At 38.5% G+C, this 27,763-nt stretch overlaps 1 protein-coding gene across 2 annotated transcripts in view; it reads left to right on the top strand.

Moving 5' to 3' along the window:
• Positions 1 to 26,880, top strand: part of LOC135219090 (armadillo repeat-containing protein 6-like) — a 44,779-nt gene extending 17,899 nt beyond the window's left edge. Inside the window, exons 6-9 of one of the 2 annotated variants that reach the window (XR_010315379.1) lie at positions 7,292 to 7,437; positions 21,129 to 21,248; positions 21,870 to 22,015; positions 22,759 to 22,893. Coding sequence is in view for 1 of the 2 variants with exons in the window: in XM_064255524.1 (XP_064111594.1) it covers positions 7,292 to 7,437; positions 21,129 to 21,248; positions 22,759 to 22,908; positions 25,280 to 25,495 (632 nt within the window). In the remaining variant the exon portion in view is untranslated. Of the gene's footprint in view, positions 1 to 7,291; positions 7,438 to 21,128; positions 21,249 to 21,869; positions 22,016 to 22,758; positions 22,909 to 25,279 lie in introns of those variants that run through there. The other variant, XM_064255524.1, reaches the window with a different exon arrangement.
• Positions 26,881 to 27,763: the final 883 nt, after the last annotated feature.

The raw sequence follows: 27,763 nt of genomic DNA, 5'->3' as shown, positions 1-27,763 counted from the left end.
GCCTCCTCCCCTTCAACTTTTAAGGCTTTGCCGTAAAAGAGAAGGTGGTCTCCCCCTCTAGGAAGTCTCATCACAGGACTTCTAAGTGTCTGTCTTGCTTCGGTGAGACAGATGGGTCTTCCGCTGGTCCTCCCGTTCCCAAAGGAACGGGGCCCATCTCTCCTTCCTCGGGGAGGAAGCAGACGGGGACCATGGAGGTACCGGCCACCGCTGGTATCTCCTCTCCCAGTTCCGAAGGTTCCACCTCCGGACTGGGAACCGTCTTGGCTGCCTGCTTGCAAGCGTTACCGAGTGTATGGTCACCTACGGGTGACCGTGCAGCTTGGGTGACTCTCGCCAGACCGGCGATCACTCTCTCAGTGATCGTCCGGGTTGACGTGACGTTCCCGGGGGTCCATGCACGCAGAGACCGGTGGAGGCGGGCCATCCAGCCCTCTTTTAATTAATCCTTTTCTTTCAGAGAGGTTTCAGCCTCAACGAGGACTTGGAAGAGTCGGAGGATGGTATCGGCTGTCGCCTGTCAGGTGCACGCTCAGTCCCACCCTAGTCTCGGGGGTGGAAGACGCTTCACCTGCCAGGTAAGAGTTTCGTAGCCCTCCTCAAGGAAGCGTTCTCTCCACTGTTCTCCTGCAGGTCCCTCCGGACAGGTGCAGTTGGGCCGTGTTGCTTCGGCAACTCCCCAACTCCGTCCTAGATGGAGGACCTGTCAGTTGTCCTGAGGAACTGGCGAAGAGGAAGTCCAGGAAGAATAGGAAGGTGTCGCCGTTGTCTTCTTCGGCCCCCCAGCTGAAGAAGAAGAAGGTAGCTTCCTTCCCCCCTAAGAAGTCTCACTCAGAGACCTCTAAGGGTTTGTCCCACTCCGGTGGGACAGTTGGGGCTTCCGCTAGTCCTCCTGTTCCTTCGGGAATGGGGCCCGCCTCTCCTTCCGCAAGGAAGAAGATGACGGTGACCGGAGGGGTACCGGCTAACACCGGTACCTCCTCTCCTGGCACCAGAGGTTCTGTCTCGGCCTCTCATTCGCGAGAGGTACCGAGTGTACGGTCGCCTGCGGGTGACCGTGCAGCCAAGATTCCCCAGGGTCAGGTGTAGTGGCTTTTTTCTTTTGAAAACTATAAATATTCTGGTAACAAAATTATACGGTACAATCAAAATTCATAGACAACTATATCCAGAGTTCACAGAAAAAAATATACATTATAAATAAGGCATTCATACAAGCATTTTAGCCCACAGAACATATGCAAATTACAATCATTTCTTTATATACACTGTACAGTACATAATAAAAGAGCACCTAATACTGTATCAGAGCAAAAATTGGTCTAATTTTTTTCCAAAGGACTTCACTCTCAAATTCAAATTTATGAAAGGGACAATTACCTTAGTTTAATTACTTTTCCTTTCCAAACTTTCATGCATAACATGGGGTAATTGGGGAGCTGAGCCCCTAGACCGCGTAGCAGGTGGACTTCCTTCCACTCTTCTCCTAAATGTTGAAGCTCTAGCATGAGATTCTGCTCTTTTCTGTTGAATGGTAGAGAGTGCCTCACTGAGCTCCTGCAAAACAGGAGAAAGACTCAAGCGTCTTCTAGCTATCTGAGATGACCTATTCTTCGGTTGTTCTGGTTTTAATGTTTGCTTAAGTACTTTTAGCTTCCGGGTCATGCCTTTCTCTGGAGTTTCAAAACCAGAAAAATCAGCTACAAAGCTATCACAAACTGGAAGGTGTGGTTCTAGGTACTGAGCCAAGTCAGCACAAGGAGTAGTAGATGTTCTTCTTGACTGGATAGCAAAACATCAGAAACATCCAGTGTCCAATGGTTGATCTAACTCTCCATCCCTAAATGACGAAGTCAAAACTGGCTGAGGTGACCCTTCTAACAATGGTGAGACCTGGATACTAGGGTCTACTAAGGTTTCAACAGTGGACTCAGACATTAAAGACTTCGAGATCAGATCATCCAAAGCAAGAGCAATACTTCCCTGCTTGATTAAACAAGAGGTTGCTACTGGCTCAGGATTGAGGATACCAGTCATGTCAAGAGTTGCAGGTTCTGCTTCCCACAATTCAAGTACTGTAGGAAATACATTTACATATGAATCAGGTATGTCAGCTGTCATAGTCGATAAGCTGGTAGGAGATAAAGGAATGGTCAGATCCGGGATTTCAGGAGTATCTTGCCAACTATGTAGAGCTAGTCTCCTTTCATATGTCCTGGGAGGTTTTTAAATAGATATAGGCATTTTTCTTTGGTATGTCATGGTAGATGCTTTATTTAGCAGACTTGCAAGAACTGCAGCAACCACTTCTGAAGAATCATCCTCTGAATAAGAGCTGGAATTATCATAATTATTATTAATAGTGCTAGGAACAGAAACTAAAGAGTATCCATCACAGCCTGGAATATACTGGGACTCTCCAGCAAAACGGAATGATTTTTGGTACCACTGGAAATGCCTCTTTACATAGAATGGTGGCTCCAACCAAGCCTTCAGCGGAATATGGTGTGCCTTGACTATCTCTCCACTGTCTAGGTGCTTCAATTTATAGGTTACCCTATTTTTTTGGAATTGAATCACTTCATAGGGACCATCAAACCTTGGACACAGTTTATTGGTCGTGAGATGACCCATAAGGACAACTTTCCTGAGGATTAAGGTACCCTTCCTGAAAGGCTGGTAGCGTGGGTGACCTTCAGCCCAAGGATTCCTGGTTTCAGCAGACAAGAGAGGGGGAGACTATTCATGTCATGAGCTGTTTTTAGAATCTTTTCAGCAGGTGTACAACCTATCTCCAAATGCAACGAGTGGTTGTAACTGAGGAGGGCTCTTGGCAAGTGCTTATCCCATTTACGAGCATCATCAACTAGAACGCGTAATAATTCACCAATGGTGTGATTTACACGTTCAACGGCTCCATTACTCGAAGGTTTGTGGGGTGTTGTTTTAATATGAATAATATTATACCTCTCCATCAGAGCACTGAATTCACGGGAAATGAATTCTGGACCATTGTCTGTCAGAAATCGGACTGGCACTCTAGGAATAGACGGGAAAATAGTTTTTCAATAGCCTGGCAGATTGTTCGAGTTTGCTTATTCCAAATGGTGATTGCAGTAACCCACTTGGAGTAATGGTTGACTATCATGAGGCAACCAATGTAACCTGTAGATGAAGTTGGAAGGCTGATGAGGTCCATAGCAACCAACTCGAATGGAGTCGAGGTGGAGATGCGAAGGGTTGGAGGAATAACTACTTCCCTTGACACGTTACACATCTGGCACTCCTTACAAGTGCGGCACAAATCCCTAATGACTTTCGTCGGAGTGGTGCCAAACTAACCTCCTTAGCATGGACATTATTTTGCCTATTCCCAAGTGAGCATTCTGTAAATGCGTCTCGGCTACCAAGTCTATTAGAACCTTAAACGATATAACTGGAACCAAGTGACCATCACTCAATTTCTTGAATAGGAAATCTTGATATACCCTAAATTCCGACCACTTGCTCTTCAATCTCTTCCAGGAGCAAGGCAGTTGAGAGGCAGGTGCTCCGGAGTGCACCATCCTTTTAGTGGTCTGGAGTTGAGGGACTTGTCTCCTACTCATTGTCTTAGGACGGACACTAGAAGAAACATCTACTGGTGCATAGGTAGAGGGAATCCTTGTCGGCTGTGGAACTTTACCATCCATTCCAGGGGGGTCAGAGACACAAGCAGGACTATCCTGACGGGACATCAATCCCTCACCTAAGAACCAGGTACTGGAGGTGTCCGTTGCCACCATAGACAGGTTGACTCCATGTCAAGGTAGTACTTGTCCTGCACTGTGCCATATGGGTGACACAGGCAGCACTACTCTTCAGGGAACGGTCCCACTTCAGAGCTTGAAGTTCCTCTTCTAATTGGAGGAGCCTTTCTTGGAGGAGCACAATGGTCTCATCACGCTCTGATAGCTTTGTTAGCAATTCCTCTTGGCTTATATTTGCAACAGGGTCCATGGACTCTTGGGACTCCATTTTTTTCTGGATTCGTCCACCTTAGTGCATATGAGATTCGAACACTTAGGGGTTCCCGGGTCTGGTCACCAAATGATGTAACAAGATGCCGTACAGTACTGTTGCCTAGTTCCTGCAGGTTCTTCTGGTCACAGCATACTTGTCACATTCTTCAGTTTTCTGGGCACCAGCTTGAAGAGCCCCAATATATTGGGTTAGATTTCAGGATTAAATTGGCCCAAGAGTCCCCTAAGATTTTTGGTATGATCTTAAATGGATGTTTTGGTAAAATATGGTCTGTTACTGTGTATTAAGCCATGAAAACCAGATTGGAAAAGTAATTTATTTTCTCTCAACAAAAAAAATAAATTAAAGGACTTAGTTTAAAAACAAGGAGAGTGTTATTGTACAAGTGAAATCCTTCTGTAAAAATACTTCTTTATTAAAAAATTGAAACAAAACTCAATAAGGTTCATTAAGTAATGAAAAAGAACACTGGTGCACAATATTTAAATAACCATTACTTGCTCAAGAATGCTCATCTAGAACATTTAAAATTAAATGACTCAGGTTTAGAACATTTCAAGTTAAATGACTCAGGTTTATAACATATCAAGTTAAATGACTCAGGTTTATGACATATCAAGTTAAATGACTCAGTTTTATGACATATCAAGTTAAACACAAAATATTCGGTGTCCAAGTTTTGAAGTTCCAGCTCTTGAATAGGAAGCTCACCTGAATGGCAAGCTTCTACACCTGTGGGGAAGAACCAATTGACAGTTAGCAGTGGAATGAAATACTGACACACCTCATATACAACAAAACCAAAAAAAATTTTTAACAGAAAATTAATAAAATAAAACTTCAGATAACCTTTGAGTCTCACTTTCAACTCACTACATCGACTTCCGGCACCGGTGGCAACAGACAGACGATTTGTATGGTCTCTCTGCATAACCCTTCAAAAGGCGAGGGTCACGTGACTACTCCTCGGATGCATGGACAGCTCGCCTCACACAACGGAACGCAGTCAGTCGGTAGCTGTCGAAACGTCCAAGACCGTCATGAGCTACGCTGTGGACTTGGTATCAGTTGATCCAGATCAGTTATTGCTTCGTCCTACTGGCGTGTTCCGGTACCCATAACTATCGACACCCACCATGGAGTGTTGGTGTCTTTATCCACTGCGGAGACAGCGAGACCGCGAGAGACTTCGCCGCTGTGGGATATGAGACTGCGAGAGACTTCGCTGCAGTGGGATACGAGACCGCAAGAGACTTCGCTGCAGTGGGATACGAGACCGCGAGATAGACCAGTAGATGGGTACTGGACATCACTCTGAAGAATATGTCGGACAGGAAGATGGATAGGTCATTGCGACCATATCCTTCTTTCCCTTCGGGACTGCCCACAGGTCCTTGGAACCTCATTTCCCTTGACCAGTGGTGGATGCTTTCAAGATGTTTGCTTACCCAGCTCCTTCAAGAGGACAAGTTGCATCTCGTCCATGGTGTGCAGTTGTAGAGGTAAGAAGGATGCAAGAGTGACTGGCTCTCCCCCTTCCACGCCTCGTCTCTCCATTCCTCGTCCTTCGGGTTGAGGATAGGACTTGAACTCACACTGGCTGGTCGGGCAATTGATGCGGTAGGCCTATACATAAGCATCCTTTTTATGTTTCTTATCAGAATCATAGAAGCAATCCTGCTCCTTCCTCTAGGAAGGGGAGGAAGGAGACTGACAATAATGCAAACCCTTCCCAGAACTTTGCATTAATGTCTCCGACGCCAATATTCTTCACAACCCTTTTTCGGATGGGTCACGATCCCTCACTCATTTCGAAAAGGCCCAGAAGTTGACTCTTGATCACGCAGCTCCTATACTCCGATCAAGTTGTCAGAGGCAGCAGGGCACTCCTCGTTCTTACGACCAGGAGGAGTAGCCTAGGTGCGCAGAACTCCAGTCGGTTCTAGAAGCTCACTCAGATTCCTCCCACAAATCAGTGAGTCTTCCTATTGTTAAAGGATCGAAAGGTTTGTATTACGTATTGGAACAAATCACAATTTGTCGAAAATTGTATTTTTCCTAACTATACAAACCTGAGGTCATTTAACAATAGGAATGTACTTACAGCGTAGCTGGAATTATGGCCGTTGAATCTTGAACAAGGTGGTTAGGCAGTAACTACCGTGGGGCAGGCTAGCCTGCCCGGATGTAAACACTCCACTTTGCCTTTCGGCCCAGGTTCAGATTGAGGGGTGGCATGAGGTGGGCATATTTGTTAAATGACCTCAGGTTTGTATAGTTAGGAAAAATACAATTTTCGACAAATTGTGATATTAGAAAATTAGGCACCTACTGCAAGTTGTGTGGGATCTGTAATGGTAGCAGCCAAAAACCTGGGACATGGAAAACCCTGAATGCCCAGACACAAGTGTTGATGAGGCCTTGCAGAATTGGAGGGCTCCATGATAACAACAAAGCACACACACACACAAACACACTGAAACAAAAAGAAATCACAGGCAAACAAAGCAATTGGCTTGGGAGGAGAGCAAAAGCGACTCTCTCCAAAGTGGTCAAAGAAAGACTAGAGTGTCACGAGGTTCTGTTCCTGGTCAGTGACCAGCTTCCACCTCGTTTATGCATGAGTTGCCAGATGCTACAGATTCCTTGCTTTGCAATCTTTGATTTTTTTTTTTTTAACCAGTTTCTAGCTGGCACAAGATTATCCTATTGTTTAGACCGAGGGTTTGTTAGGTATGAGAGAGAGAGAGAGAGGAGAGAGATTGAGAGCGAGAGAGAGAGAGAGAGAGAGAGAGAGAGAGAGAGAGAGTGAGTCATGAAAATAACATCAAAATACATACACTAATTAGTGAATATTTATTACTGGAAAAACCTGCAAATGAGTGAATCCTCCTGTGAATAATTTTTAGATAGGTTCCACAGAAAAATTGTTAATCTCGAGAACGTGAGTACGGGGGTTGACTGTATTTGTATAGTACCAAACCTGTACCTTATAGTTACAGGTTTGTTATTCAACAAACCTCTGAAGGATGAGAAAGAAACATGTCTGAAAAATTCTATGTTATCTTTGGAAGAATCCTTTTGTGGACTTCTTGTGTTTTTCATGTTTCATTCTGAAAACCAATTGACTTAGTTTTAGCCTTTCATTTCTGTTTTTACATCAGATTGCATGTGTTGTAGAAACTAATAATTTGTTAGGATTATCTTAACTGCATCATAAAATGACACATTTTGGATGTAATAAAAAACTCAATTTCTTTGTTCTCAGATTATCTGAATGAAAGTGACACAGCAAGCGAGTTGTTATCTACTGTAAGTAAGCTATGTGTGAGAGCAGAATACTGTCAACTTGCTGTCGACAAAGGCGCTTTGGTTGTTATCAATGATGTTTTGGTGTCCTTCCCTGACCATGCGGTATGATAAATACGGTTTATGCATTAATATGAATATTCTTTGGACATCATTCTAACATGAAACACATCTGAGATATCTTGGATATAAGCAGAAATAAGTGGCATGCACTTCATTTATAAATGGCCAAAATTAAATGAGTAAAGAGACTCATTCACTGTTGATAACCAGATAGTATTTTTTATAAGTAACTTACCTAGTAATTACATAGCTATTATGTATTTGTTTCTACTTTAATCACAAGTCGAAATTTTGAAATTTGTGGTATCGCTCTTTTGTTTTGGGTACTATGGGTAACTATCCCTGGCCACTTTCGGGGAAGAAACGGTACAGCAAAATTAAAGGGGTAAATTTGTTTCTGCCGGTCATGACGTAACAGCTGTTGAGCAGCTTAGAATTTTGGTTACCGGATAGTTTGGTTTTCTTGCTGACTTTGGTGATGTATTCTTTGATTTTGATAGCGCTAATTATATTAGCTTAGCTAATTTTGGCTGATTTACTGATTTTGACTTTGGATTTAGAATTACATCAGACTCTAGTGCATATAGTGCTATGTTCTGCAGCAAAACAAGACTGACTTCATCTAAATACAACAATCATTCTATATCTTCCAATTGTAGGGGGTAAAAATTTGTTATTTTACTCTTTCCTGTGACGAGTGTACAGACTGGGACAGGGGAAAATGGCAGGTTTTAGAGGCTTGTCTAACCAAATTTCAGCCAGACAGGAATAGGAAGGCGGCTGCTAAAGCCGAGGCTAGGACTTCTAGTCAGGTTAATTTGCCTATTGGTGATGTCAATTTACCTGTTCCTTTCTCCTATAACAAGCCCTCCAACTTCCTCTTCTAGTACTCCAATTCCCAGCTCCTCTTCCTCTGAACCCAGTGCTATGGCCAGTCTTGAGGTGCGGATAGGCCAGAAATTTGGTCTACTTGTGAACATGGTTGCCAATTTCAGTGAAGGTCCTATTGGACAGAGTTAATTGTATCGGTGATAGTGATAGTGCAGTGGAGGTGATGGCTGTTTGTCCTGCCGATGCTCCTAGACCAAGGTCCCTGCTAAACTCCCCTGCATCTCGGAGGAAGCAAACTGGCAGTTTAACAGAGATCAGTCGGGTTTGCCCACGGACAGTCGTCACCTCAAATGAGTTTCCTGTAGAGTTTCCAGGACTCGTTGCACGTCCATTGGAAAGGTGTCCCTGTGGATTTCCATGCTGTGTTGTCGAGTGAGTCAGACAATGGTCTGTACAAAGGGGGGCATAAGCGACAGTATTTGAGTGTTTCTAAGACTATGAAAAGGCATTACTCGTCAGTGGAAGAGCAGGATCTCAATCCTCTCCCCTCATCTAGTTTCATGGAGAGCCCCCGCTAAGTGACCAATCATCAAGTTTCTGTCCCAAAAAGTTTTAAGAAAGTGTCTGATTATCTATGGTCTGAGTGCCTGGTGGCCAAGCGCCCTAAGTGTCTGAAAGTCCATTGTCTGAATATTCAGTGTCCAAGTGCCCAGTGTCTGGGCGTCCACTGTCCGAATGACAAGTGTCCGACCATCTAGTGTCCAAATGTTCAGCATCCAAATGTTTTGTCTGAGCGCCCAGTTTCTGAGCAAAAACTGTTCAAGCAACCATTGGCTGAGTCTCCAGCATCTGAGTGTCCAGCTTCTGAGTGCCCAGTGTCAATTACCCGAATGCTCAGTGTCTGAGTGCCCGAATGCTGTCTGAACGATCAGTGTAAGTATGAGCGCCAAAAGTGCCCAGTGTATGAATGGCCAAAACATCCAGCAGTATTGATTTCTCCGACCCGTTTGGCTCCAGGAGGGAAGTGTTTGGCGACACAGTCTGAGAGCCAATTGCCTCTTCAGATTGAACAGACAGATTTTAGTTTTCCGAGAGTTGAGGATCCGTCTTTAGGGCCTATTCAGCATCGGCTGGATTGTATTTTAAGTCTTCTGCAGAATCCTGCCCAGACGACACAGAACCCTCCATACATAGCGACTTCTTGGATCAGGAGCAATCAACTTTTAATTTTTCCTCGCTCTTGAGGTATTTTTGGGTGTTACCTGACCTTTTTTTCTGCAGCTGTACTGTCTTCTCTGGGCTCAGCCTTCTTGATGTGGCAACCTTTAGGATCCGTAGGACTACCTAATATGGTACTCGCCTTCTCCAAGAAGGCTCTATCCAAGATTGATTCCTGGTTGAAGGAGAAAAAGGAACTTGGTAAAGCTACATTTTATTCCCCACAGTCTCGTCTAACTTAGAAGAGACAGTGGTCAAATTTTACTTGGGAAAGACCTTCAATGGGAGTCTCAGCCTCCTCCAAAAGGGATTTCTCCAGTCTCATTGACTCCTCAAGGAGGTCTGCTTTCCCCTCTGCAAAGATTATGTTTACTTCCTCAGAGCTCAATCACCTTATTAAGGAAGGAAGTGTATAAGGTGTTTGAGGTAATGAGTCTCATGGATTGGACAGTGGGAGCTGCTTAGAGAACTGAAGATTGTGCATCTCTTCAGGAGAATTTTGCCATAGATTGGCTAGGGTGCTCGCATGCATGAACAAAGTGATCAGGAACGGCACACAAGAGCTAGCAGCAATTTTTACCACAGGATTTCTGAAAGAGAGGGAGTTTTGGTGTTCTTTCACCACAAAAGGAGTCATTCCCTCTCAGGGATCATCTTTCCTTTTCGCTCCTCTTGATAAATCCAGCCTTTGGAATGAGTGACGGCCGAGCTCCAAAAGAAATCAACACAAGACTTACTGACTCAATCTGCCAAACGTCCTCGAGACTCAAGTCTAACTCCTACAGCAGTTTTGGTTAATGACGATCTGGTTATCGGTGTCATAAGTGCCATAAATCACCAACTTTCGGTTAATGGCGGTTTTTGTGTATCAGCACCTTGCCGAGAACAGTCCCCCCGCTGATAACCAGGGACTGCCCACATACATGTACAGTGGTCCCCCCGTATTTGTGGGGGATGCGTACCAGACCCCCCCGTGAATAGGTAGAACCCGCGAATGTTTGGAACCCCTATAAAAATGCTAAAAACAGCCTAATTTGTTAGTTAAAATTCAAGAAAACCCCACTAAAAATATTCATACTTGGTTTTTTAAGTTTTATCACAAAAAGTGTATTTTATGATGAAATTGGTAAAAGAAAAAAACTAGGAATTTGAGAAAAATACCGTAAATGTGCGAATTTTCTTCGAATAATGCGGGGAAATGTTCCCAAGAGAAATCCGCGAATGTGGAGAACGCGAATATGGGGTCCACTGTACCATAAAAATTCTCTCATCTCAGAGAGAGAGAGAGAGAGAGAGAGAGAGAGAGAGAGAGAGAGAGAGAGAGAGAGAGAGAGAGAGAGAGAGAGAGGTTTCTTGACATTTATGACAGGGTCACCTCTGCCCCTCTCTCCAAGTCTCTTGATGTGCACAGAAAACTCCCAGTTGGAAAATATCCAGGCAGAAAATAGCCAGTGGGGAAAACTGCCATTGAGAAATTTGCCAGTGAGGCAAATTACCATTGACAAATTAAAAAGATTGAGCTCATTTGGACCAAGACTACCATTTCTCTTTTTATGTGTTTATTTTATTATTTGAAGTGACGATAATATTAGTAATTAAGAACAACCATTTCTTTTTATAATTCAAACAAAAATTACAATATCTATTTATATATGTTTTCCTTTACTATTGATATTTGAACTCGGATTTACTTGACTGACTTACTTAAACAAGAAATCAGTTCAAGGCATGAATTGGTATGAAAGAGATATACTATTTTTTTTTTATTCTCTATACCCATAATGGCTTCTTTTATAACAAGTGAACACAATCACAGTTCCTCCAAGAGCAAAGTGGATGCCAAAGTAACCATTCAGGATTTGAAAGAGGAAGTTTTGACTTTGATTCATCCTACTCGTTCTTTGGTTGCAAAGTGTTTATCATCCTTAGATGAATGTGCACGTTCTGAGCTCATGAATGTGCAACATATAAGCACAAATGTTCGACAGTGGAAAAAGCAAACATTTTGCACCATAGCCATTCCCTCTGAAAGGACAGGATTCATAATTCCACCCGAATTTCAAACTCTTGACTCTGGAGAGATTCCTTTGGTATTATTCTGGAGCCAATGATGAAAAACAAAAATTATTGTTTATCATGAATGATGGAATTCAGGATTTAAGAAAATATAGACATAAGGCTATAAATGGAACATTCAGTGTCACCTGACGTGTTCTATCAGCATTTACAATCCATGGGCAGGTTAAAAGTTCTAGTTTTCCACATGTTTTTGCACTTCTTCCTAACAAAACAGAAATGGCCTATGAAAACCTGTTTAACATAAAAAATTTACTACAACAAGAGTTTCTTTCCTATTTTGAAGTAATGTACAGACGGCCAACGAAGAATTGGCGTAGTTTCTTAATTCATTGTTCGTTATGGAAATATTGCCATATGCAGGTGCCAGATTATTTACTTAACAATAAATAACATTTCCTTTCAAAGGTGCTATACTTGAAATAAATTACATTAGGACTGAGTAGACTTATTCAACGTATTAAAGATAATTATTTTGCAAAGTAAGGAAAATATACCGATGGGTCCACGATTTCTAATTTTATTCTCAACTGTGGCTTCCTGACAGCATACCGAAGATTTTGAAGTTAGCTTTGCTGCCGCTCGAGTCTTGACTCAACATATCGTACTGCACTGGGGTGTTATCATTTCGTCTCCTACAGCCGATAAATAATACGTCAAGGCGTTAACATTCTTTGAAAACGATGTTTAGTTAAACTAATTTTGTCCTTTGATCAATAAAATAATTTGCATGACTCATTTAGTGGGCCTAAATTGGACTTCTGATTTTCCCACATGATTAGCCTAGGTTTATTTTCAGCAGCATACTTTCTCGGATACGTAATATTAATGAATATTTAAATCGACAATAATATATATAATATTATATATATATCTATATATTATAATATATATATATATTAATCTGCTTTATTTGACTATTCCCATTATTCTTGTTTTATTAGCCATGTTCGCCTCTCTTCTTATCCTTTTCATTATTGCTTAACATAATTAACTCAGACCTAGCTATTCAAAGTCAAAAAGCAATCATAAAAAAATCAAACGAATATAATTCAGTCTTATTTTTTATCGAATTCCTTGCATATCATCCTGTTTCATTTGGACACCTTGGAAAGCTGTGGGAGTCAAAACTGACGAATACATTAAGAAAGGCTTACTTTCCTTAAAGCTTTTTTTAGGTTGATCTTTCTGTAGCTATTCATTTCTTCTAAATAGAAATTAATTTAAATTAGTTTCACATGCATACCTACTAGACCTACTACCATAAGCATATTATAAGTAGCTGAAAGGATAAGAAATATGAAAGGTGACGTTCTCGTTTAAGTCTATTTCATATGTTTTTTATTTTTTTTATTATTATTTTTTTTCCCAAAGAAAAACCTACTGCTTTAATCAAGGGCTGCTCTTTGACGGCTACAGGGTGTAACACGAGTGTATGCACACATTTTATGGAATGAAAGATAAAGTTTCTTTGAACAGAAAATATTTTATAACCATGCATTTTGAGGCGTCCGTTGTCGGTGCAGGGAATTTTAAAATAACCGTTATCATTAGTGATGCTTTCACGAGCTGGAGTTCGTAGTGAGAACTGAGAAGTCAGATCTAGTCGCCTGAGATGTAGAAGAGAGCGGAGGTGGCGTATAGGAGTGATGGGAGGATTAGGCCGATGTTAATAAAGTATCTCCCAATAAAATGTATTCTTTAGGTTTTGAAGAAAAAAATGCATGCATCATTGAAACCGTTCCCCTCCTTATCCGTGGTATTCACTGGCCACCGATAAAAAACAAAACAAAAAGAGCAAGCCTAACTGAATCTCTCATCCATCAAAGATAAGTTTGCTTATTCATTAGACTTATTCATTAGACAACAATCAAAGACTTTAAAAATCTCTTCCTCTCCATCTACAGTATTCATTAGACACCAGTCATAAGCGTAGAGCTAGTTATGATTTCTGGTTCAGCAATGTCGTGACGAGGCACTAGAATTCACAGTTCACAAATGAATGTTGCTCAGCAACATTTACACTAATGTATTGTCTTGCTCTCATGAGGTGCTTCGAGGTATTCCACCTCTAGGCGCATGTTCTAAATTTTGCCGTTCTTTGAACAATTTTATTGATCTATGTATGATTCTCTCCGGTTTATTAAGCTTTCTTGATATCTCTCCAACAGAAACTTGCGCCGAATGCAGTGCAATAATTCTCTCGCTCATCGAGGGATGTTTCTTAGACCGATAAATGACACGTTGACATTAGATTCCCGTGCACATAACATCAAAAGCAAGATATCTTTTTTTTCTTTTTCTTTTTAAATTTGATAGCATTTTGTGAGATTCCAGTGTTTTCTGTAAAATTTAACATATGGAATAGTTCAACTACCTTCAACTTAATATTGAAGTGATAATTTAAGGACTATGTTTTTGTGATACTACTAGTGATAGGTGTCTCCTATCTATTTGGTAATGTATATCTATGATTGTGATATGACGTTTTTTATCACTTCGTTTCGTTCACGTCAATTTTGTTATATGGAAAATAGTTTTACACAATAACATAACATAATGTTCTAAAGATATCAGCGACTGTTTTTAACGTCATTACACATGATTTCTTCCATCTTTGAAAAGAAAAATAGATAAATAAGGCATGAATCGTGCGTCAGGCAGGTGAACGAAAAATTATGAAACTCTGCCACGAGTTTTTTGGCCGACAGTACATATGTGTTATGAGAGGAAGAAGTAACAATAGGAAGTCAATGCCATTCTTGCCAAATCCTGTATGAAATATCCATTCAGGAGTGGAGCTTTTCTTGCCACGTACCAACAACGGCTTTGAAAGATTAAAAAATTGCATGATGTCGTCCAAATATCTGGAATGTGTTGCATTTTTGAAGGACGAAATTTTAGTGCAAACAAGAATATACTACAATTTGAATAAGATGAGATTCATAATACAAAAAATAAAAAAATATATCAATGATAAACTGAAGAGAACTGTTGAGCTATATAACGCAGACAATAGAATTATAATTGTTCCATCTGTTGTATATAATCTCCATTAATTTTTTTTTAATGCTCTTATTCATGAAATACCCATTTTGTTTCATTTTATAATGTCATTCTTATGCTTTCAGTCAATGAAACCTCATGCCTTCCATTTTTTATTTATTTATTTTTTAAAATTTTTTATATAAGATGTGTCGATGAATAAAACTTATAGTTTTAATCTTAAAACTGGTTTCGTCACTAAGGTTGGGCTTTATATAACAGAATAAGCACTTATAAAAGGAGAAATGGTGGTTTTGGTCCAAATGAGCAATTTATGAAAAAAGGGATAAATTTATTTTAGATTGAAATTATCTTCATTTAGGTTAGATTTTCACCGATCATATATTAATTTGTCATTGATAGTATTCCTCACTGGCAATTTTCTCAATGGCAGTTTTCCCCAGTGGTTTTCCCCACTGGCTATTTTTCGCCTGGCAATCTTCTGGCTGGAAGTTTTCCAACTGGGAATTTTCCTAGAACTGTCTCTCAGCAAAAGATTTGGCTTTCCTTTATTTTTACATAATTTGTTGATTTATAAACTAAAATCTTACTAATTCACTATACATAGTATTTTCTTTAACCCTTAAACGCCGAGCCGGTATTTCCGAAAGTCTCTCCCATATGCTGGCGGCGTTCGCAAGTGAGCGCCGAAGCAGAAAAAGTTTTTTTTCAAAAAAATCACAGCACGCTCAATTTTCAAGATTAAAGAGTTCATTTTTGGCTCCTTATTTTGTCATTGCCTGACGTTTATTATGCAACCATCAGAAATTGAAAAAAATCACTATCATATATAAATATTGAAATATATGACAGCGCGAAAAAAATTTCATATATAATTGTATACAAATCGCGCTATGAGCAAAACGGTTAAAGCTAATGAGTTAATTATTTTTCCGTTGTATTGTACACTAAATTGCTATCATTTTGATATATAACAAATTGGAAAAAGATCAAAGCAACACAGAGAAAATATCACAATATGATGCATGAATTCGTAATGCACGGACATAAAAAAAAAGCGGTTTTAAAAAATTCACCATAAATCAAAATATTGTGCTAGAGACTTCCTGTTTGTTGCAAAATGAAGGTAATTGATTGAATATTACTAGAGTGTAAGTGTTGTAGATTTCAATTGCAGTTTTCGACCATTTCGGTCGAGTTAAAGTTGACCAAAGGTCAAATTTTTTCTATTGTTATTTATATGAAAATATTTCAAAACTGATAAAAGCTACCACCATGGGTTGTTTTTAGTTGTGTTCTACATGAAATTGCACACATTTTCATATATAAAACTTTATGTAACGGCTAATTTAAAATGGTGCAAACATTACGACAATCAGACGAAAACATTTATGATTTTTTCAGAAGAGTTACCGCGCAGACGTAAGGAAAAAGTTTTTTTCATAAATTCACCATAAATCGAAATATTGTGCTAGAGACTTCCAATTTGTTGCAAAATTAAGGTAAATGATTGAATATTACTAGAATGTAGTAGTTTAGCTTACAATTGTGTTTTTTTACCATCTCGGTCGAGTCAAAGTTGACTGAAGGTTGAAATTTTGGCACATTGTTATTTATATGAAAATATTCCAAAACTGATAAAAGCTACAACCATGGGTTGTTTTTTGTTGTAATCACATGAAATTGCACACATTTACATATATAAAACTTTATGTAACGGCTAATATAAAACTGTGCAAACATTACGACAATCGGACAAAAGTTTCTGATTTTTTCGGAAGTTACCGCGCGGACATAAGGAAAAAGATTTTTTCATAAATTCCCCATAAATCAAAATATTGTGCTAGAGACTTCCAATTTGTTGTAAAATGAAGGTAAATGCTTGAATATTACCAGAATATAAGAGTTTTAGCTTACAATGCGTTTTTCAACCATTTTGGTAGAGTCAAATTTGACCGAAGGTTGAAATTTTGTTACCTATCGTTATTTATGTGAAAATAATTCAAAACTGATAACAGCTACAACCATGAGTTGTATTTTGTTGTATTCTACATGAAATTGTACACATTTTCATATATAAAACTCTATGTAATGGCTAATATAAAATGGTGCAAAAAATGATGTCAAAGTGACAAAATAATTTCTGATATGTGTCGCTGATGCTTTTAGTGCAAGAAAGAAATAAATTCGTGCTTGTGCGCCTGGGTAACAATTGTAAACAAAACAACAGCTTGATCCGTGAACTCCCAGCATCCCCCAAGGTGTGTGATTCAAAAGTTTTTGCCTAGTAGGACTATAACTATTTTTCCGCAAATTAAAAAAAAAAAATTTTCGTCGACGTTTCATACGTCAGTTCGGCACCTGACAGACAATTTTCGTTGACGTTTAATATGTACAATCGGCGTTAAAGGGTTAATGAATTGATATTATAGCTGTTTATATGTGAAAATTAGTAAATCATTTTTATATACAAAAATATACATATCAGAGACCATTCAAAATTAGTAAATCATTTTTGTATCTTAAAAATGTATTTAGTCATGAAAATAACATCAAAATACTCTAATTAGTGAATATTTACCGTTGGAAAACCCTGCGAATGAGCGAGTCCTCCCGCAAATGGTTTTTAGATAGATCCCACAGAAAAATCCGCGAATCTTGAGAATGCGAATAGGGGGGTTGACTATTACAAGTAAAACATCTACCACCAAACCTGCCTCTCATAAGTGAAGACCAGGTCCTCTGTGCACCTGTGGGAGCAAGGCTTCTCCAATTTCGGGTTCTGAAAGTCCCCAAGGAGGGTTATGCCATTCTGTTCAGGGAGAAACCTCCCTTAACCTTCTCGCCCGTCAACTTAATGGTCTACTTGATAGGCTCAGAGAGGTTTTCGGCCCTGTTGCAAGAAGTTTTGTCCCTCATCGAGAAAGAGGCTGTGGAAATGGTCGAAGACATCAGCTCCGAAGGGTTTTACAACTGCCTTTTTGTTGTCACCAAGTTGTCAGGGGGATGGATGCCTGTCCTAGACGTAAGCGCACTGAACTTTTTTGTTGAGACCACCAAGTTCAGGATGGAAACAAGCCTGTCAGTCCTGTCAGCCATCCAACAAGGAGATTGGATAGTAACAGTTGACCTGCAGGATGCATACTTCCCTATACCAGTCCACCCAGAGTCCAGGAAGTATCTGAGGTTCATGTTCCCAATTTCTGTGCTTTGGCCTTTCCACAGCCCCTCGAGTATTTACCCAGGTTTTTGCTTCTCTTGCCAAATGGCTCCATCTCATGGAAATAAATATTTGTCTGTATTTGGGTGATGGGCTCATATGCTGTTCCTTGAAATCCAAATGCAGAGAGGGACTCCCCTTAGTCCATTAATTGAATTGGGACTACAGGTAGTCCCCGGTTATCGGCGGATTCAGTTATCGGCAATCTGGTTTTATGGCACTCATCTAGCGCCATAAAATCAGCAACTTAAGGCGCCATAACAGGCCGAGTTCCGGTTATCGGCACCGTAAAGTGCCTCATGGCGTGCCTTAAAGCCTTATGGTGACGATAACCAGTTATCGACACCATAAGCGCCATTATGGCTCCATAAATCACTGAGTCTCGGTTAATGGCGGTTTTTGCTTATTGTCACCCCCTCGGGAATGGAACCCCCACAGATAACCAGGAACTGCCTGTATTGATAAACATATTTAGGGGTGAAGATTGATTCTCTGAATTTTCTGGTTTTTCCATCTGATCTTAGAATCCCAAACTGCCTACAGAAAGTCCAAAACTTCCTCTCTTGTCCCTCCTGTTTGGCTAACGAATGGAAGAGCCTGATGGGGTCTCTCTTGTCCATAGAAAAGTTTGTGGTATCGGGGAGACTGCACACTAGGCCTCTACAATTCTTCCTAAAGGCCAGCTGGAAGAGAAAGACACTTCCAGATTTGTTTGTCTTCACCATCTCTCCTGAGATAAAGGAAGACCTTCGGTGGTGGCTAAAAGAAGAAAGATTTCCAGTGGGAAAGTCTCTATGCCCTCTGAGCCCCAACCTAACCTTTTATTCAGACGCATCTGGTCTGGGTTGGGGAGCCCTCTTAGACAACAAAGGGTTTCAGGGACGTGGTCTCCAGCAGAAAAGGAATTTCACATTAATGTGAAGGAGTTGAGGGCAATCCATCTAGCTCTTCGGGCTTTTTCCGCATTAACACGCAACAAGATGGTTGCAGTTCATTCTGACAGCATGACAGCCATGGCCTACATCAGGAATCAGGGAGAGACACATTCCTTTTCTCTTTACCAAGAGGCCAAGAACCTTCTCTTATGGGCAGAGAACAATCAAAGATTCTTACCCGATTTATTCAAGGAAAATTGAACATCACTGCAGATGAATTAAGTCGATGCAAACAGGTTCTACTGACGGAGTGGACACTTAGGGAAATCACAGTCTTCCACATTACTGTTTGCCAGCCCCAGGCTCTCAAGCATGGGCAACAGATATCATGCTCAGGACTGGTTGAACCTAGATATGTACACCTTCCCTCCATTCAGCCTGGTGAGCTCAGTTACTCTAGTGGCTCCCTTCTGGCTGCAGAAAGAATGGTTCCCAAAGCCATCAGCCTACTGGTAGCCTACCCAAGACTTTTACCTCAGAAACGAAGGCTTCTCAAACAACCGCATTTCCTTTGGCTACATCAAGGATTATCCCCTCTTGCTCTAACAGGCTTCAGACTGTCAGGAAGCTTGTCAGAGCAAAAGGTTTTTCAAGAGAAGCTGCAAAAGAAGTTAAAAAATGTAGATGACAATCTTCAGCTAATCTCCACCAGGCAAAGTGGTCTGTTTTTAGGACGGTGTCAAGAACATAGTGTCTCTTCTTCTACAACCACTATAGCAAGTATCACAGATTTTTGCAGTTTTCTGAGGTCGTCAAAGGATTTAGCTACCTCAACCATGAAAAGGTACAGGGTGATGTTATCTTCAGTTTTTAGAAATAGAGGGTTAGACTAGTCCACAAATAGAGATATTGCAAATTTGATCAGATCTTTCAATACGTCGAAACAGAACGAATCTTCTACAGTCTTTTGGAACCTGGATATTGTATACTTAGATGGCTTTCGGACCCTTCTTTTGAACCCTTAGACTCTTCTTCCTAAGAGACCTAACAGGAAAGACTATGTATTTTTAATGGCCTTGGCAACAGCTAAAAAAGGGTTGGGAAACTACATGCCCTTGAGACCAAAGTGGGTTTTTCCCAAGGAAACATGAAATGTTCCTTTACTCTAGGTTTTTTAGCCAAAAATGAAAACTCTTCCAAACCCTGGTCCCATTCAGTTTTGATCAAGAGTTTAACGGATATTGTGAGTTGCATTATATCAAAAGGATGAAGAAAATCAGAGGCCCTTCTCAGAACTTTTGGTGTTTTGTTAGAAATCCACTATGCTCCTTATCAAAAAGCACTCTAGCTCCCTTTTTAAAAGATGTTATTATAGTGTCACACTCAAAAGTTCAAGAAGCCTTCCCTTTACTGAAAGTCAAGGTGCATGAAATAAGAGCAGTTGCAACTTCATTGATGTTCAAGCATAACCTGTCACTCCCCACGATCCTACAGGCTTCGTATTGTAGATGGAGGTCAGTGTTCATGACACATTATCTATGGGATGTAGAAATGATCTGAGACAATTGCAGTATGTTAGGTCCGTTCTCTGCAGCTGATGCTACTGGTAAATGAGGAAAAGGAGTATGTCTTCTATGTATATATCCCCTCGCCTTGATTAAGGTTGACAAGTTCGTTTGGGGAGCCTTGGAGTACTGTGTAGCAGGGTACCCTCCAGTTGTCGTTTTTTATGGATGGGTTGTGTTTTTAATATGGTGTAGGTTGTATTCTGGACATATTGTTGTACTGTGCCCCCAGGGCAAGGGCTTTTAATTATATTGATAGCTTTGGCAACAAGCAGAAGTATCCCATGGTTGCAAAGCACCCACTACAGTAAAGGCGGTTCATGGCTCTGGTGCCGCGTCACTACAGGTCGAGAGGAGCAACGACTAGAGGCACTAATTACCTATTGTAGCTCTCTCACCAGGTAAGGTTACAACTAGCATTTAATAGTGCTAGCTAAATTACTATTTCACATTTAGAATGTGCTTTGGAACACTACGTATGTCCATATATCCCACCTCCTGTCTATGTGGGATTCAGCTATGCAGTAATTACTCGGTAAGTTACTTACATAAAAATGTCATTTTTATAATAAGTTTTTGTACATATTTACTTACCAAGTAGTTACATGATGGTAAGCCCTCCCACCTCTCCTCTTATGGATGTAGGGAACAAACTAATTGATCCTTTTAGCATTGTTATACTTATTCTTCCCAGAAAGTTGGAGGGGATAGTTATCTACACTCGAAACAAAAGAGCTCCACCACTAGTTTCAAAATTTTTTGCTGCAGTTAAAGTAGAAATTAATAGCTATGTAATTACTTGATAAGTATTTACAAAAACTTATTGTATTATAAAAATGTTATATTTCTGATATGTAGAAAATAATATTTAGTAGATATTGACCATCTTTTATATTAATCCTCACTATTTAATTATTCTAATTGGTACAATTCCTTCAACAGGTACTTAACAAACAGGCAATGTTCCTGTTGAAAAATATGGTTGGCAATGATAAAGTAAAGGTTGAGGCTATGCAGACTGGTGCACCCTTACTAATCATAGCAGCACTTGATAAACATCAGGTTAGTGGTCTCAAGGCTCTAGATGAAACAATTTTAATCTTGAATGAATTATTATTATACAGAGCATATAGCAGTTATATTTTCAAATTACATGTAAAGTAAATATCACAGTTATTACTGAAAGAGAGATTAAAACTTTTGTGTGAAATTTTTATATTGCTCATTTATAGTCTTATTCGATAATAACAAATGACTTGTCAGATTATTTTGACTACAGCAACCTTCTTCCAGACAACTGCACTCAAGCATTAATGTACAGTATATACTACATGTATCTATGTTACTTTGCAGCATTATGGTTTTTTAAAGATTTTTTACCGTTACTTTGTAGTGTCTTTTAGTTAAAACACAAACCTTAATACAATATTTTTTATAAGTTTTATATTTACTAAAAGCAAAGAAAATTGTATAATTACCAAGAAGGGTGTATCATTACCAAGAAGGGGCGTGAACTGTTGATGTCAACAAGGGATACAAAATGCATTAGATATGCAGTAGGGCATCCTGCAGGTTGTCCTTTTTCTCTGTACATTTAGAATTACATAAAGATCTTTCAACACTTATTTTTGTATTAGAGCATTGTGAATAAATTTAAAGCTTTTTGACTTTCATCTCTCACAGGAATACTTGGCTGAAGTGTTAGTTTAACTTTTTACTTGGAATATTGGAGAGACTCCGAATGGTACAAATAACATCTTCATCAGTATCATGTCCAACGCTTGTGATGCAAAGGAAATCTATGAAGTTCTACTATCCATGTCATTCCTGTATGTACTTTATCTTCCACAAGTTGCCACTGATTTCCATTCTCCCATCGCATGGTCTTATCCAAGAAAATCTAGATTTTTGAGCTTCATCTCTGCTGCTCATAGTAGAATCATATAATCTTCTTATTCCAAAAGAATGCTATGTTGCCAATTTTCGTCCTTGGACAATGTTCTCAATTTTACATATTATGCGCTGCCAATCTGGTGGTTCGAAGTTCGATTCTCAGCTCGGCAAACGCGGAATCAGAGGAATTTATTTCTGGTGATAGAAATTCATTTCTCGATATAGTGTGGTTCGGATCCCACAATAAGCTGTAGGTCCCATTGCTAGGTGACCAATTGGTTCCTAGCCACGTAAAAACTGTTAATCAGCTCAGTGGTATGGTAAAACTAAGATATACTTAACTTAACTTTACATATTATGCAAAAGCCAGCCCGATAGACTCATTTCTGGATTACGTACATAAAAAGTAAGAAAACTGGTCGAGACTGTAATTTTTCCGCTTGCTAATGAAAACTAGACTGTTGAGTCTGGGGATGAGTGAGAACTATGAATGTGGGCATTTATATGATTACTAATGGCTTTGTATGGAGAAACTAGGTGTGTGTTACAAAACTTTGGTATTTTACCCATCTAGTTTTAAGTGTACATTATTCTTATATTCTAGAAATGTTTTTGTTACATTTTGTTGTACAGAATGGGTACCACTGAATAGTGAAAACTGTTTTTATATATCTTTCAGACTGTTCCTGGATTGTGTGAAGCTGGGATCAGTGCTTTGTCTATGCTTGCTCTGAGAGTTCCTGCCCATGCCAAGTCATTAGTGCAGACTGGTGCTGCAGATGCTATAATACAAGCAATGAAAATTCACACAAAGGAAAAGCAGCTGCAGGTATGTTCACAACTGTTATAAAATGTTTAATTGTAATAATGTACATTAAGATTATCTTTGTGATCATTGTAGGTTCCTCATTTTTTTTACATGATGTATACATAGTATTGTGCACAGAAAATTCCCAGTTAGAAAATTTCCAACTGGAAGATTGCCAGACAGAAAATTGACAGTGGGGAAAACTGCAGTTGAGAAAATGGCCAGTGAGGAATATTGCCAATAACAAATTAAAAGATTGAGCTTATTTGTACCAGAACTACCATTTCTCTTTTTATAAGTGCTTATTTTGTTATATTTGAAGTGACAAGAATATTAGTACTTAAGACTAACCATTTCTTTTTATAATTGCTTCTTCAAACCAAAGTTACAATTTCTTTTCATATTTGTATTTATTCATTATTATATAAACTCAAATTTACTTGCCTGCCTTTTGAGAAATTAGTTGAAGGCGTGAATTGGTACGAAAGAGATGTACTATTTTTTTTAATCTATACCCCATAATGGCTTCTTTTATAACAAGTGAACATGGTAAGGATATCCATGTTGATGAACTTCAAAATATGTATTATCAAAATGGGCTAAACAAGGAGGGAACAAAAGTATTGGTTATGTGCTGAAAGGAAACAGGAATTGTGGCCAGCAAAACTACACACCAAGTCAACGGGTCATGGTTACAAAATTTTGAAATGTGTTAATGAACACAATCACAGTTCCAGCTTATCATATTTAGATGAATGTGCATGTTCTGAGCTAAGGAATGTGCAGCATTTAAGTAGAAATGTTTGACAGCAGAAAAAGCAAACATCATGCACCATACCTATTCCCTCTGAAAGGACAGGATTCATAATTATACCCAAATTTCAAAACCTTGATTCTGGAGAGAGATTCCTCCAGTGTGATTCTGGAGCCAATGATGAAAATCAAATATTATTGTTTATTAAAAATTATGGCTTTCAGGATTTAAGGAAATATAGAAATTGGGCTATAGCAGGAGCTTTCAAAGTGTCACCTGATGTGTTCTGTTAACTATTTACAATCCATGTGCAGGTTGAAGATTCTAGTTTTCCATGTTTTTGTACTTCCCAACAAAACAGAAACGACCTATGAAAACCTGTTCGACATAATGAAAAAATTAGTACAGCCATAAGACCCCAACAGGGTAATGAGTGATTTTGAAAAGGCTTCGATAAATGGACTAAGGAGCATTTTTCCCTACACTAACCACACTGGTTCCACTTCTGCCAGGCACCCTATAGAAAGATTTTGAACCTTGGTTTCAAAAATAGATATCACAATGAAAGCGGATTTATTTTAAAGATACAATGTTTTTCAGCCCTAGCTTTTTTCATGTGTCTTGATGTTACAGGCTTTGAAGAACTATCAGAAGATGAAGATATTCCTGAAGAATTTTTCCCTATTTTGAATTAACATACATTGGTGTTATGAGAGGAAGAGGTAGTAACAATAGGAGAAGGTCAACGCCATTATTTTCATTCCTTTGTGGAATATTCAGTATTCAAGAGTGGAGCTTTGCTTGCCATGTACCAACAGCAGCATTTAAGGATTCAACAATGCTTTTTTTTCAAAAATATTGCACAATATCATCCAAATATCTGGAAAAGTACTGCATTTTTTAAGGAGGAAATTTTAGTGCAAACAAGAATACATACTACAATTTGAATGAGAGATGAGATTCGTAATCCAAAAAAGTACAAAATATTTGTAAAAATGAAACTTCGATAGTACAGTGGGGGATGCGTACCAGACCCCCCCGTGATTAGTTAGAACCCGCGAATAGTTGGAGCCCCTATAAAAATGCTTAAAACCACCTATGTATTTTGGTAGTAAAAAATCAAGAAAAACCCACTAACAATTTTTATACCTGGTTTTTTTAATAGTTTTATCACAAAAAAGTGCATTTTATGATGAAATTGATAAAAAAAACCCAGAAATTTGTGGTTATTTCTCATAGAAAAATACCGCAAATATCCGAATTTTCCGCAAATAATGCGGGGAAATGTTCCCGTGAGAAATCCGCGAATCTGGAGAACGTGAATAAGGGGGGGTCCACTGTATAGTATAAGTAATATGCTGTAAAAATAATAATTGTATCATGTTTGAACCTGTGGTTAAACCAGAAAAAGTACTGTAGTAATAATGAAACATCTTTGAAGTTCTTGAAGCATATTTTCAAGTAAAAGAAATGTTAAGGGTAATTTCTAGTAAATATTCTTCATCCCCCAGGGAAGCACTGTAAAGTTGTTACTGTAAAGAGTAACCACCAAGTAATTTAGTAATTACATATTGACCAAAATACAGAAATTATATTTTCCTTCTTTTCATGATTAATGAAGTATTTCGTCTTCCGCAGAAACTTGGTTGTATGGCCATCCGTAACATGGTTGCCCGTGTTCCAGAGAACCAGCAGCCCTTTTTAGAAATAGGTGCAGAGAATCTAATAAAACAGGCCATTGAAATACATGGCCAGTCCATGAAAGATGTTGCTCAAGCTGCTCTTAGAGACTTGGGTGCTGATGTAAAGTTGCAAGAGCAATGGAAGGGTACAGGCCATGAGATTCACCGATAGAGGATTGTAACAAACTGTTTTGGCAAAATTTCTTTTATTTGTTCCATCACCTGGTGACAAGCATAAACTTAGATGACCAATGATTGCAAGAGGTTGCATGTCAATTAATATCTTTAGAAAGCAAAACCAAAAATTTGTAACAGGCATTTGCTGGATCAGTGAATTTATTTTTTCTTATCAATTGAAAGATACTGTAAAGGACCTCAACATTACCCAAACTCTAAATATATTAGTTTTTTAGTGAGTGATGTTTAAATAAATCAACTACAGTAATCCATGTCAGTCCTCAATAGTCAAGGTTATGCCTTGATGTGCATGTTTCAGTTTAAAGTAGTGTTGTAAAAAATATTTTCCTCAGTACAATATATAGGCTTATTATTTGTGTAAGTAGTTTAAAATGCCAAAAGTTGAATTTGAATTCAGGGAATTTTGATGAATTACTGTTCAGGTGTCCTGCCAAAATTAATTTACTTTGGTGAATTTTGTGATGGAATCACCAATCTGAGAACTGATCATTATATGACTTTTGGAAAACATTGTTTGTACTAGATGTAACAATTTAATGAATTTGTTTCATAATTTAGTAGAATCACATTGTTTTTATAAAGTTAAACTTTACATGACATTTATCTGGTTAATTCTTTTATGCTATAAATATTTATAGTATATCATTTACAGTATTTACTCTGTACATGATGTTTATACGATTAATTTTTTTATTTGATACATATATTTCTCATTTACAGTAATACTATTAAAAGCAGTAAATTCTTGGGCCTTGTAAGCTAATTCATTAAAGTTCAAGTCTTACATATTGAACTCTCTTAGTATTGGTGTAAATGAATTTTTGGGAAAATATTGAGGAAAGCGTATTCCTTGCAGTTGATGGTTATCTGCTTTATATGATTGCAACTAATATTTGCCTGAAGTTTAAAACTGTGCTGGGGAATGTGCTTTTTATGGTAACTTGAAGCTATTGGGTCCTGTCAAATAAAGATGTATTTCAGATGAGTTTTTCCACCCACATTGTTTTCATTACATTTCCACAATAGTTATATTTTGTAGACTGTAGTAGTAGATAAGACACAAAAAAGGTAGCATTTACTATCCAAGATATATCTTTTCCAAAACTTTACTTTGGTTGTGTGGAAATACACACATTACACCTTTAAACACAGACTGACTGATTTATAACAAAGTAGTGTCACAACATTACTGTACACGCTGAAAGCAGCATTTACTTATTTTGCTAATTTTATACTTTTCTGGTATAGTTTCTCATAATAGGAAGATTATTATATAGTAAACATATATAGCTTTACTTAATGTACTGTAACAGTATTTAACTAATTCTTAGTAAAGAATAAATTTTCACTAATTTTTAATGGTTTTTACTTATATCAGTTTACTATACCTCACTGAAGCCTTTGGATTTGTGTTGCAAACTAGGTCCTATCCTACTATGTGTTAGTGTGGGAGATGATTAACCCTCTTACGCCGAAGCGGTAAAAAAAAAAATTGTCTCCCGTGTGCCAGAGGTGTTTCAGAGTGAGCGCAGAAACGGAAAATTTTTTTTTTTCAAAAAATCACAGCGCGCTTAGTTTTCAAGATTAAGAGTTCATTTTTGGCTCCTTTTTTTGTCATTGGCTGAAGTTTAGTATGCAACCATCAGAAATGAAAAAATTATCATTATCATATATAAATAATGCGATATATGATAGCGCAAAAACAAAATTTCATATATAATTGTATTCAAATCGCGCTGTGCGCAAAACGGTTAAAGGTAACAAGTTACTTTTTTTTTCGTTGTAATTTACACTAAATTGCAATCATTTTGGTATATAACATTGTAAAACGATAAAAGCAACACAGAGAAAATATTATCACAAAATAATGCATGAATTCGTAACGCACGGACTTAAATATTTTTTTCAAAAATTCACCATAAATCTAAATATTGTCCTAGAGACTTCTAATTTCTTTAAAAATGAAGAAAAATGATTGAATATTACTATACTGTAAGAGTATTAGCTTACAATTGCAGTTTTCGACCATATCTGAAGAGTTAAAGTTGACCGAATGTCGAATTTTTTTATATATATATTTTTTATATGCAATTATTTCAGAAATAAGAAAAGCTACAACCTTCAAATATTTTTCGTTTTATTCTACATGAAATTGCGCACATTTTCATATATAAAACTCTATGAAATTCCTAATATGAAACGGAGCAAATATTCCAAGAATGGTACGTACGCATTTCGGAGA

This window comes from Macrobrachium nipponense, chromosome 1, assembly GCF_015104395.2.
Source record: "Macrobrachium nipponense isolate FS-2020 chromosome 1, ASM1510439v2, whole genome shotgun sequence".
In the NCBI taxonomy this organism is placed as follows: domain Eukaryota; kingdom Metazoa; phylum Arthropoda; class Malacostraca; order Decapoda; family Palaemonidae; genus Macrobrachium; species Macrobrachium nipponense.
Note: the sequence above shows the minus strand (reverse complement) of the source record. Positions and strands in the feature narration are given on the sequence as shown.